We start from the raw sequence: 12,427 nt of genomic DNA, 5'->3' as shown, positions 1-12,427 counted from the left end.
CGATATTGATCTCAATAAGATCATTTTTAAACTATCGCCTCTAACTACACCAAACACATCACCAGAATAAACCACTCTTAAAGCATAAGCTATAATAAAATATTTACGTTCATAAAAAACTTATTTTAGATTTTTTTTCTTAATTTATAACACAAGACAATCCTATATTACATTATTAGTACCACAATTATATGGAAGGAGAAATGTTAAAAGAGTGACTAGGGTGCTGAGCTGCTTATATAGTGTTATTGGTACAAGTCAACGTCGAGTACCACACATTTCAATTAAATTTAATTGAAATATGTGAAATACAATACTAAATTACATCAACAAAGATATGACACTACTACTAAGGTATTAGTTACCCTACGGTTGCCTTATAGCTAGCAATGCTCATACAGAAGACAGACTAATAATCCGTAATCATACTTTATAAGCTTCCCCGATTCCCCCATTTATTAATGTTAATTACATATCAAGCTTTAATTTCCTTCAAGACGTCATTTTTCTCAATCACTTCAAACTTTTTGTACCTATACCAAGACGCACATAACACATAAACTCCAAAATTCACCACACTCAACCCAGCCAACAGCCAGTAGAAGTATTCCAACTTATCCCTGTTGAGGTTATTGTTGGCCAGCCATCCACCGCTGACCTTGTTGACAACCTCCACCACCACCGTGCTCAAGTAGTACCCAAACGCGAACGAGCACCACGAGATGGCTGTGCTCAGCGATTTCATTCCGGCTGAGCTCTCCGCGTAGAAGAATTCCAGCAACCCCACCAACGTAAACATATCCGCTGCTCCAAATATGGAGTACTGGTATCCGAGCCAGAGTAAGCTCATCGGTAAGGGAGTGAGGCTGTCCACCATGCCGTGCTCAATGGCGACATTCTTGCGCTTCTTTTCAACTATTCCCGCGACGGCCATAGAAATAGCCGAGAGGACGAGGCCTATCCCTATGCGCTGAAGGTGGCGAATGCCAGTGGGAATGCCAGTGATTCTTCGAGCAACCGGGACGAAGATCTTGTCGTATAAAGGAATGAGAATGAACATGAAGAGAAGTGGGATGGCTGGGATTGAGGCTGCAGGAACTTTAAAGCCGTTGATGCTTGCATCCAATGTGGTGCCTTGTTGAACTGAGAATGTTTGAAGTTGCGCCAAGCATGTGTTCATGAAGACTGTGCTGAGAATAATGGGAAGCATGCGAACTAGAATCTTTGTTTCTTCCACTTCAGTTACTGTGCACACTCTCCATGCTCCTAGTCTCTCGGCTGTTGTTGGTGAACCATCATCTGAACTTGTTATCACTGCTGCTCGGTCCAAGCACCTAATTTAGAATCAAATTAACATTAAATAATATGCGAACGTAACTGTGTTTATATACATGTGTGTTTGTTTTTCACTAGCTTTCTTTTTAAAAGACAAATTTAAACTTAATAAAATTAATTTTTATATGAATTCGATAAATGGTCAGCACTTTTAAAACTTTATCCATGTTACTATATATAGTTGCATATAGTGTGTAGTTTGGATGAATTAAAATTTCGTTGTGGCATACTTGAATTGGTCCGTTTTTTGAAGGATTTCATGATGATCATTTAAAGCTGATTCCTTATCTTGTCCAACCTCATATAGTTCATCTGAATTCTCTGGAATAGGAAGCTTCCGATTTCGAATAGAAACCACGAAAACCTGATCATCATCAATCAAATAACGCAAAATAAATATCACAATGTAATTTCTAATTCATTAAAGAGGAAATAATTAAGATTTTATCTTCTAGGCTTTATTTTTGTTGTATAAGCCAGTATATATACCTCAACTATACATATATATATATATATTACAATTTATTAATATATTGTATAAAAACAAAAATATGACCAAGCAGCAGTTTATAACTTTAGACGTAGTAGCATTATTTTTAGGACTACCGCTACCAATTATAATTAATATTAAAAAGAAATTAAAAAGTAGTAGTTTAAACTTATAATTAATTATAGGGTCTCGAGAGACAATAAAATATTGGAGAAATTTACATAATATATTTAATTTTATTAAAAAATTATTACGGACTGACAATTTTTTTTCCATTTTATGATTTTAAGGATTTTTTTATGGTTTTGACAGTTTTTTTTTTTAGGTTTATATATAGTTTTTTTTATGTTATTTTTTAGTTGTTTAAGTCTATGTATAGTTGTTATGTTATTATGTTTATGTCTAATTGGTGTTTGATTGTTTTCGCATATATTTTGAATTTTTTTAAAACGTGTTAGAATGTAATAGATTGAATTTTAGTTATTGTTCAATTATTGTTTTTTAATGTATTAGTTTGTAGTAGATTGATTTTTAATTGTTGTCCAATTATTATTTTTTAGTTTATTTTTTAACCCAGTAATTTTGTAAATAGAAAACTTAGAAAATTATATTTTTAAAAATTTAAGGAAGTATATTTTAAAGAAAGAAGATTAAGTACCGTAAAAAAAAAAAAAAAGTACATTTACGAAAAAACCCTAAAATATGTAAATAGTGGGTACGTACTCTTAGAAAACGGAGGAGTGGGCTTCCTTTGGGAACGTTATTGCGATACAAAGACTTGCCGGAGCTAACAGAAAGCACCGCAAGGAAGACGGCTATAAGGCAAAAGGCGAAGCCCCAATCCCAGCCCTTGGTGGTGCTTATCCAAACCACGAGGGTGACACCGAAGATTGCTCCAATGGTGAGGCTGAACAAGAACCAGTTGAAGAAGCTCGACAGTTGACTCGCCTCCTTTGGGTCTCTCTCGTTAAACTGGTCAGCTCCCAAGGCTGGCAGAGCTGCTTTGATTCCTCCCGACCCCAGGGCAATAAAGTAGAGCCCCGCGTATAGGACTGCCGCTTCGCCTGTGGTTGCTTCGACGCATTGGTGATTAATATTATCTACGCATGTTGGGGGTCTTAGTTCTGGTCGATGAGCTTGGACCAGTAAAAGTGTATATCCCTGTTCAAAATAAAAAATAAATAAAAAACTTATATATATATCAAATAATTAATAACCTAATTAAATGTGTACGTACGTACGTATATAATTAATGTAATAAAATATTATATATGCTCATATTCAATCCTATTTTTCAATTCTTCGATAACAATATCACTGTATTACATGAATTAATTGAAGGGTTCTTGTCATAAATAATTAATTAATTGTCAAATTTATCACGATCAATAACAGTTAATTATTATGGTATATACGATTGTGCAGTTAGCTAGCTTGAACACTTCTTTACTCGCAAGTTGCAAAAGTTAGTGGATTTTTAATTTTGTTTTCTATTTTTATTATTAGAATTACATATATATATATAGGCTTGGATGACGTACATATGTATTACTTTATGTTTTTTGCTATTTTTCATTTATGGTGGCTCTGTATTTATGTATCATGTCTTGGCTGTAATTAAGGTGGAGTAGAGTTATAGCTAGCTATATATGAGAATATCAAGTTATATATATAAAAATATAAATATGTATTTATATATAATATTTAATATATATATGGCCATATCAAGAAAAAATGAAGACATTTTTGGTCGTTTCACGTGGTAGGTGCTACATGTACGCTGGAACTATATGAGTGCTTATCATGTTCATGATTTATAAATATATTATTATTATTATTATTATTAATCCATCATTTTCTCCCATTCACCACTAATTAAGGTATCCCATTCACCACTAATTAAGGTCAACGGTCACTGCCTATTGCAAGACTTTTCCATTAAAAAAAATAATAAATAATAATAATAATAAATGTTTGGGTACTCTCTCTCTAGTCTCTGTATATAATTACATGTAATTCTAAGCATTTCCTTAGCCCACTTTGTACTTTATTATTGCAAGGACGTGGGGATAAATAAATTGTTAGTTATGTTAACATTATCATCACACTCAAAAAATTCCACCATTATAGCAGCACTTCCATTCTAAGTTATATTTTCTTAATTAATATGCCTTTTGAAGACTATTAGTAAAAAATAAATAAATAAACATGAACAATGACGTGTACGTGCGATGTTCATGATATAAAGCACTGCCCTAAAACTTCACCATATGCTACATTTATATTCCCATTCTGGTGACTATATATTTACATTATTATTTGGAGACCAGGTGTTAAAATAATTAAATGCAAAAACAGATCGAGTCTAAAAGGAAAATGTAATATGTATAGAAGTACATGATATGATATATAGTACAATATATATAATTATATATATATATATATGAATATATACGTACCACCAACTCGAAGCAGGCGAAGATGACACAAGTTTTAAATCTGGTCAAATAGGTATCACATATGAATCCACCTACGAGCGCCAACAAAAACGAAGTTCCCATAAAGTTGGTGAGCATGGTGGATGATTTGGTTAAGCCGTAGTTCATTTTGCCAAAGAAGTAAGTCACCAGGCTTACTGCCATGGCAATGAACGCCATGTTCTCCAGACCCTCCATTGCTGAGAATAACAATATATATTATCAATTAATTGTCTATAATTAAGCCTTTCTAAACCATAATTCTTACACTTTTCCTCATAAAAAGCTTAATCTAAGAGTATATATATTACACTTACCATATACAAACAGAGCAGCTCTATTGCCTCCGTGCTTCTTACTTGCTTTGTTGGCTTCCGGAGAGCCAACTTGAATATCTCTGTTGACCATCTTCTGGTGAAACACACAAGCGCAAAAAATTGAAGAATTAGGGCTGAGAGTTATTATTATATCACAAGAAACACAGTTCTTAGAAGATCATCATGATATAAACTGGACCATAATAACCAACATTTGATAATTCGTACCATATAGAGATCTTCGAGAAGGCTGAAGACAATATTTGTTGATTGTTTATAATGAGTTACCGGTTTGTTGATGGGGTTTATGTATCATATGTGGTACTTATATAGACGATATTTGGGACAGCCCCATATACAGCCAATGATTACAAAATGGAATCAATATGGGGCATCTCTCATTAAACAAAAAAGGAAAGAAAAAAAATAACTTTTAGCTACCATATTTTCAACTACCAAAGCAGTTAGTTAAATTGGTAGCAAAATATTTTAATAGTTAAATCTTCAAAAAAAAAAAAACGACTAAATACATTCGCTACCAAATTGTTTTGGTAGTTTATTAATATTTTTTCAACATCTATATGTTTTATTTGTAGGTAAATCTATTACTGCTAAATTATAAGTTAGTTTGACAACTTTATAAATTATTGGCTATCAATTATTTTTAGTAGTTAAAGTAAGATTTTCAAAAAAGAATACCTTATTTCCCTTCAATTTAAGAAGTTTTATTTTCACTATTTTTAAGGAATTTTTAGCAATAAAAAAAGGTTTTAATTTTTTACCTATTTACAATACATATTTTTTTGTTTTAAAAAAAGCTTCTTTTTTTTAAAAAAATATATATATTTATTGAAGGAAAATATCTTTTTATTATATATTAATCTTAAAATAGAGTTACTTCTTCGTTGAAAACTAATCAAGCAATGTATAATATAAATTTGCTTAGTTTTATTTATATAATTTATTAATTATATTTATTAAATTTGTATTATTGTTATATAAATTTTAAATAAATAAATAATATTATATATAAAAGAATCTTTGGTAAGAGAGGACACGTGCTTTGAGAAAGCTAATCCCTCTATCGAGGAACTTTTTTATGATTTCTGACCAATTCAGTTTTGGCCACGACATTTGCTTCCGGATGTGGATTGAGCATTTTGTTGATGACATAAACATAATGAAAAATTAAACAAAAATATTGTTTATGATTTTTTTAAATATGTAAAATATGATTACATTTTGAAACATAAATGATCATTTTTTTAATAAAAATTAAGATTATGTATTGTATATTATTATAATGATATTTTATAATATTTAAATTTATATTGATATAAGTATTAAATATTGTTCACTGTCTTTTTCACTATCAACCTTAATAGGAGAGATTAAAGAAATAAACTGTAAGAACATAAGGATTTTTACGTGATTCAGGTTATAAAAGAACCATAGTCCACGAGTCTATGGTATTAAGAGGATTGTAAGTTTGTGATTGCAAGCTCCAATGGTGTATTCTCGGACAGCATTTAGATTGCTCTAAGTACAAGGAATTTTCTCTCTAGAAAATCGAACCCATTACAATGAGACTCCCAGCCCTATTTATAGAGGCTGGGGTCATTAATGTTAATCATAAGTAATTAATACACATTATCCCCATTATTAGGGGATTAATACACTTCAATGCATTGGGTTGCATTGAATAGCGACTACGGCCCAAGCGAGATTTGCGAGGCCCACTGTAGAAAGGTAACCACTCTACAGGGAGCATGCCCTTGGGACTGTCAGGGCATGCTGTACGTACTTCTGTGTTAGGCAGCGTAGTGCGAGTTGTCGAGTCGTACCATCGACAACACTGTAGGTAGATCACCCAAAAAAGGTTGTCCGATCTTCCTCTGAGGCAGCTAATCTGCATTGGCTGACACCTGGCTTATCCTTAAGATTCTGAGGACTAGGTCCTCGGCCTGGAATATAACTGAGGGAAGGATATAACCTTATGAAGACATTCATAGCTCTTGAGACATAGCCCAGGAGAGATGTCGACGCCCTTTCACTATCCGAGGAGAATGACCTCCAACTGTGGGACTAACCTCCCGAGGACATATCCTTGGTGCGTTGCCTCATAAAAAAGAGGCACGTGTCCTACTCGGGTGATCATGACTCCTTGGGTGAAAACACAGACAACATTATCCCCCAAGTCTCTACTTGTCCTCAGACAGTGGAGACTTAAAACTGATGAAGGCTTCAAAAGGTCCTCGAGTAGGATACGCTTAGACTTTTGCTGATGTCACTACGAGATTTCCTGCCACGTGCCATAACCCCATTGTTGGGCCCATCAATCCATGCAATTAATGCAAGGTCAATTCCACAGCCCGAAACATCTTTTCCGTACCCTAGGCGTCCTTTCAATTTACACTCGAGATTTCCCTTTTCCAATGCCAATGATCACAATCCGCACTGCTCCAATTTTAGGCCCTTAGATCGTCCTTGAGTACCCAGGTCCTAGATAATCCAACGATTGGGGTGAACTTATTTCGCCTCCAAGCACCGGGTCTATAATAGGTCGAGAATCAAATTCTCATTTCAAATTTGTTGTGCCTTCAAACTCGTCAAACTCTCTCAACTTCTCTTAGACCCTTTTCCAGCATTGCCTCCTCTCCAGCTCCTTCTACCACTCTGGACTGGCGCGAGGCTTTTTACTTCCGGGTGAATAGAAAATTGTTCTTCAAAGTTCGCACTCGGTTCAGCACAATCCGACGCTTCATTTCGAGTAAATATCCCCAAACTGTGATTTCCTGTTTTCATTTCTCCTATAATAGTGACCTAACCATCTGCATGTGAATAGCAAAACAAACAATTCAAACAACATACAATAAATTTCTTCCTTATAGCTCCGCAGCACACAACTGAATTTCTCAGAACCTACTTCACTAAAACACACAAAGTTCCCAACCTTCCATTATCACCGCAGCACACAATTTTAATCTCAGAACCTACTTCACTATGGATAAATATTTAAGATATTCAAATTTCTCTAACATTTGTTTAATAATCCAAGCTAGCAAAATTAATTCACTTAGCAATCCACTTTGCTATTAAATCAACAACCAACAAAATTAAATTAATAATTAATAAATAAAATATCATTAAATATCTAACAATATATAATTTACTCTTGTAATTAATATATAAAAGATTACTAAACAAATATCACTAAAAAAATTTCAATGAGCCACTAATTAACCTAAACAAAAAATGTAGTATATATAGAGCTTAGACTTATAAACTCTAACAACTAAGTCACTAAAAACTCAATAATCAACAAAAACATATAAATTTTCATATATCTCTAATTTTTCAAATTATTTAAAAAAAATTATTTTAACATAACTATATATATAATTAACCTAGCCACAATGTGAATAAAAAAATTAATATATATAATATACATAATTTTTAAATTAAATAATAATAAAAATTAAAAAAAATCATAAACATATACTTGAATCAAATCTATACACAACGTGATATGTAAAATTAAAATTAAAATTATTTTCTACATTGTCAACAAAGTTATTTTCTTATAAACACACTCTAAATCTCCACATAATCACAACAAATAAAGAAAAATATCACTAAATGTCATTTTAACAATGATTTATACTTATAATTTTGAAAACTAACCTCAAATGTGTGCTTAAATAGAATTTTTGAGTCAAAATCTCAAGTTCCCACCACCTCCTATATTCTCCAAGAAAATCTTAAAAAATTTGATGAAAAAACTCATAATTATAAAAAACTAACACAAAATCGCATATTAATAGCATCTTAATTAATACAAAACCTATAATTTTTTTTCAAGAAAATTTACCTCAAAACTTGAAAATGGAGAGAGTTTTCGTAGGTTTTGAACCCTAAAAATCGCTAGAAAAGCCCTAATTCGCCTCTAGCCAGGGGACTTCTAACGTCTCCCAGTGAATGTCCCCCTGGACACGTGTTTAGACCCCAAATTTTCAACGTCATCCTGCACTTTTAATGTCTTACAATTTTAGCAATTAATAAAAAAAATTCAATATCTCTCAACATAAGACATTTAAAATCTCTCCTAATTTTTAATTTCTTACACATAGAAATGTAAAATTATTGTAGTGTATATATATATACCCTCGTAAGTTTTATTTTTTTTTTTAAAAAAACATTTGTTTAATCTAGTAGTAAGGGCTGATTTTTTTTAAGTTTGTTTGGTGATCTTTCCCATCTCGTAGTAATTAATAATGGAAGTGGTTCTTTATACATCTTATTCCTATATTTTTTAATTAGCTACTCGAGATCCCAAGCTGCGGTTGGATGGCAACGTCAAGTATTACAAAAATGAGATTGTTTCTTGTCCTATTCAACTTGTCATCGAAGTACTCGTCGAAAATATTATAATGAATTCAGGAAAAAAATTATTATTTTTTTTTTTATAAAAAAATCCAAAAATTGTCCATACAGGTGACAAATTAACAATGTTTAGTTTTATTAATTAATTTTATTAAATTTATATTAATGTCATATAAATTTTGAAATTAATTAATTAAATAATTTATTTATTTTTGTTTAAATTTATGTTTGTAGTAACTTTTGAATTTAGAGTGACAACAAAAGATTATATATTATATGTTTAATGTAATATTAAATATTATAAGTAGATTTTAAATTTAAGTTTCTTGCTAGTTTTTTTTTAAAAAGTAATTTGTTGTTAATTATATTATATATTTAATATGATATTATTCTTTTATTTAAGTTTAATCAAATTTTATTTAAGTTTTAAAAAATACGATTTTATTATTTTTAAATAATTATCATTGTAAAATATCTAAAAATATTATATTTTAATTTTTTAAAATATAATTATTTAAAAATGATTATTATTGTAAAATATCTTTAAAATATTTTTTTTTAATTTTTTAATTATTTATTTTATTTTATTTAAGTTTAAGTATTTATAAATTATCGTTAAATATAAGAATATTCAGTTAAATATGATAATATTATGTTAAAATTAATATTAAAATAATAAAAAATGATTAAACCAATAGTATTCATTATCTACGTAATTATTATATAAAAGAGATATATATTATTATGCCCCCAATAGCTCTTGTTCTCGCTTTCTGCTATATATGATCACTCTTGCTAAAGTTAATTACATTATTAATTTTTCTTAATTAGCTGCATCAACCGTCCAAAATTTTAAGTGTACCAAAACATCCTATCATCATAAATTCAGCATTAAGATATAACTCCTCGTAAATAAAGGCCAATCCAACTATATAACAATTATAATATGTTGATTTACAAATTGACAAGAATCACGAGACTCCATTTAAAAATTAATTGGTGATTAGTAGAGTTACATATGTTCTTATTAATGGTTCAATATTCTTACACTTATTTCATGTGGGACACAATAATCTAATATCCCCTCAAGATGGTGGCGATTTTTTGCTCATAAATCTTGAATCACCTAATCACAAGTGACCCATTTTTTTTTCAGCTCGCTTATTTTTTTTGGATCTCAAGTGTCTTTTCGCACTATGCGGATCTCAGATTTCAAGTGTTTTTTTGCACTATGTGGATCTCGTGCGGCTTGACTCACTCTTTTGGATCGGTGTGGATCGAATGCCCGCTAGGGAATTGACTCTTGATACTATGACAAGAATCATGAGACTCCATCTAAAAACCAATTAGTAATTAGTGGAGTTACACATATTCTTATTAATGGTTCAATATTCTTATACTTATTCTACGTGACACATAATAATCTAATACAAATCATCCGATAAGCGTCTGATTATTATTCATGAAGTGTGCATAATTTTAGGCTGGTGGTCTGAAGTGGTCGAGGCGTGTGTTTGTGGTTAGAGCAACATTAATCCATTTTATTAGGAGTACATCAACTTCGAGTACTTTTCAATATATTAATTAAATTGAACTACATATTATGCCGGCTAGCTCTCCTTTCGTGGTACTCCATGAATAGGTTCCAAATAATTGATAAAGACTCGACATTTATTATAATTAACACGTTTGATTAAAATTTGGATTGCATAAAAATATCATGACAGCCCCCTTATTCCCGTAATTAGGACCCAAGTTCATAGCAAGCTCCAGTTTTATAATTAGCCCACTACACTACGCACTCTTTATTTGATTAAAAAATTTATGGGTCTAATTATGTTATCATTTGATTTTATTATATGATCTTGTTTGCTTGGAGGGTTATAACTTATATATATGGTTAATGGCTCCGAAAAATGGCATGAACACTAATATTTATTGATTAGTGATGATCACCCATCCGGCCGCATGATTAAAAGAATACCCTACCTAGCGTTGACTAGACAATGTTTACAAGGGCTTCCATCATCACATGCTAAAGAAATAAAACAATTGTTTATTATTCATATTTGTTTTATTATTTAAAGAGAATATACTTAGTTGTTACCCTCTATTTCATTAAAATACAAATTTGTTACCCTCTAATACAAAAAATACTTATTAATTACTTACTATTTTTAAAATTAGTCAAAAATAGTACCTTAGAGCTTAATTTGAACAATAATTTTTTGATAATACCTCAAATGCCCTTACTTATAGATATTTAAATAATAAAAATAGGATTTATAATATATATATAAATAGTAATAAATTAAATCATAAAAATTTCTTAATAAAAAGTAATCTGATTAAAAATAATTTAATTTTAAAATAATAAAAAAACTAATTAAAAATATATTTTAATTAATAAAAAATTAAAAAACTGATTTTTTATTTTTTCTATTTCCTTTTTCTTTCTCTCCTTCTCAATTATTTCCTGTCCATCTTCTTCTTCTTCTCCTTCTTCTTCTTCTTGTTTCTGATACTCTCGTTCTTCTTCACCTCATTGCCTGTCAAATCCATAAGCTAGTGCTGAAGGTAAAAGGCGACAGAGGGGCGAGCTTTTTCAGTGGATAGAGTTAGACGGCGGACTTGGTTTGAGACGATCTGGGCTGCTGGGTTTCTTCTCGGAACAGGCGAGCAAGGGTGGCGCTTCAAGTCGCGGCAGAGATGGATAGAGCTCACTCAACGCTCGCAGCGATGGAGATGTGTGGTGGCGTGATGAACATACCGATTGTTGGTGGTGTGATTATTGTTAGTATTTTAATTTTTGTTAAATCTAAACTGTTATATGTATTTTCTTGTTTACAAAACCCATAAATGAATGTGCCCAGTTACCAGGATATGAATAATAGTGTATGAGGAGAGAAATGAACTTCCAGGTAGAAAGAAAAAATATAGCAAAAAAAAATTTTGTTTTTAGTTTTGAGTTGTTTAGTAAAAACATAAGGGAGAATGAGAGAAAGAACGAGAGAATGGACGGAAATTAGAAGAAAAAAGAGGTTTTTTTTTTATTAATTAGATTTTTATTTTTTATTATTTAAAATTAGTTTTTCTATTATTTTAAAACCAATTTATTTTTAATCAGATTACTTTTTTGAAACAGATTTTTATAATTTAATTTATTACTGTTCACTTGTATATATTATAAATCTTATTTGTATTATTTAAGTATTTATAACTAAGGGTATTTAAGGTATTATGAAAGAATTACTAACCAAATTTGAGTACAAGGTATCATTCTTGACTAATTTTACAAATAGAGGGTACCCACCAAGTATTTTTTATATTAGAGGGTACCAATCTTGTATTTTAATAAAATAAAAGGTACCAACTAAGCATATTCTCTTATTTGAAATGGGATATGATGAAGGGGTTGAATATTA

At 30.7% G+C, this 12,427-nt stretch overlaps 1 protein-coding gene across 1 annotated transcript; it reads right to left on the bottom strand.

The window, feature by feature from the left end:
- Positions 1-475: 475 nt before the first annotated feature.
- Positions 476-4,502, bottom strand: LOC133805124 (protein NRT1/ PTR FAMILY 4.6-like). The gene is made up of 4 exons (XM_062243224.1): positions 4,285-4,502; positions 2,549-2,986; positions 1,566-1,699; positions 476-1,334 (listed from the first exon to the last, which is right to left on the bottom strand). Exons 1-4 carry the CDS (start codon positions 4,498-4,500, stop codon positions 476-478), a joined length of 1,647 nt encoding a protein of 548 aa, XP_062099208.1. The 5' UTR covers positions 4,501-4,502.
- Between the last annotated feature and the right edge of the window lie 7,925 nt (positions 4,503-12,427).

Source organism: Humulus lupulus, chromosome X, assembly GCF_963169125.1.
Source record: "Humulus lupulus chromosome X, drHumLupu1.1, whole genome shotgun sequence".
Taxonomy (NCBI): Eukaryota; Viridiplantae; Streptophyta; class Magnoliopsida; order Rosales; family Cannabaceae; genus Humulus; species Humulus lupulus.
This window is presented reverse-complemented; position numbering and strand designations above follow the sequence as displayed.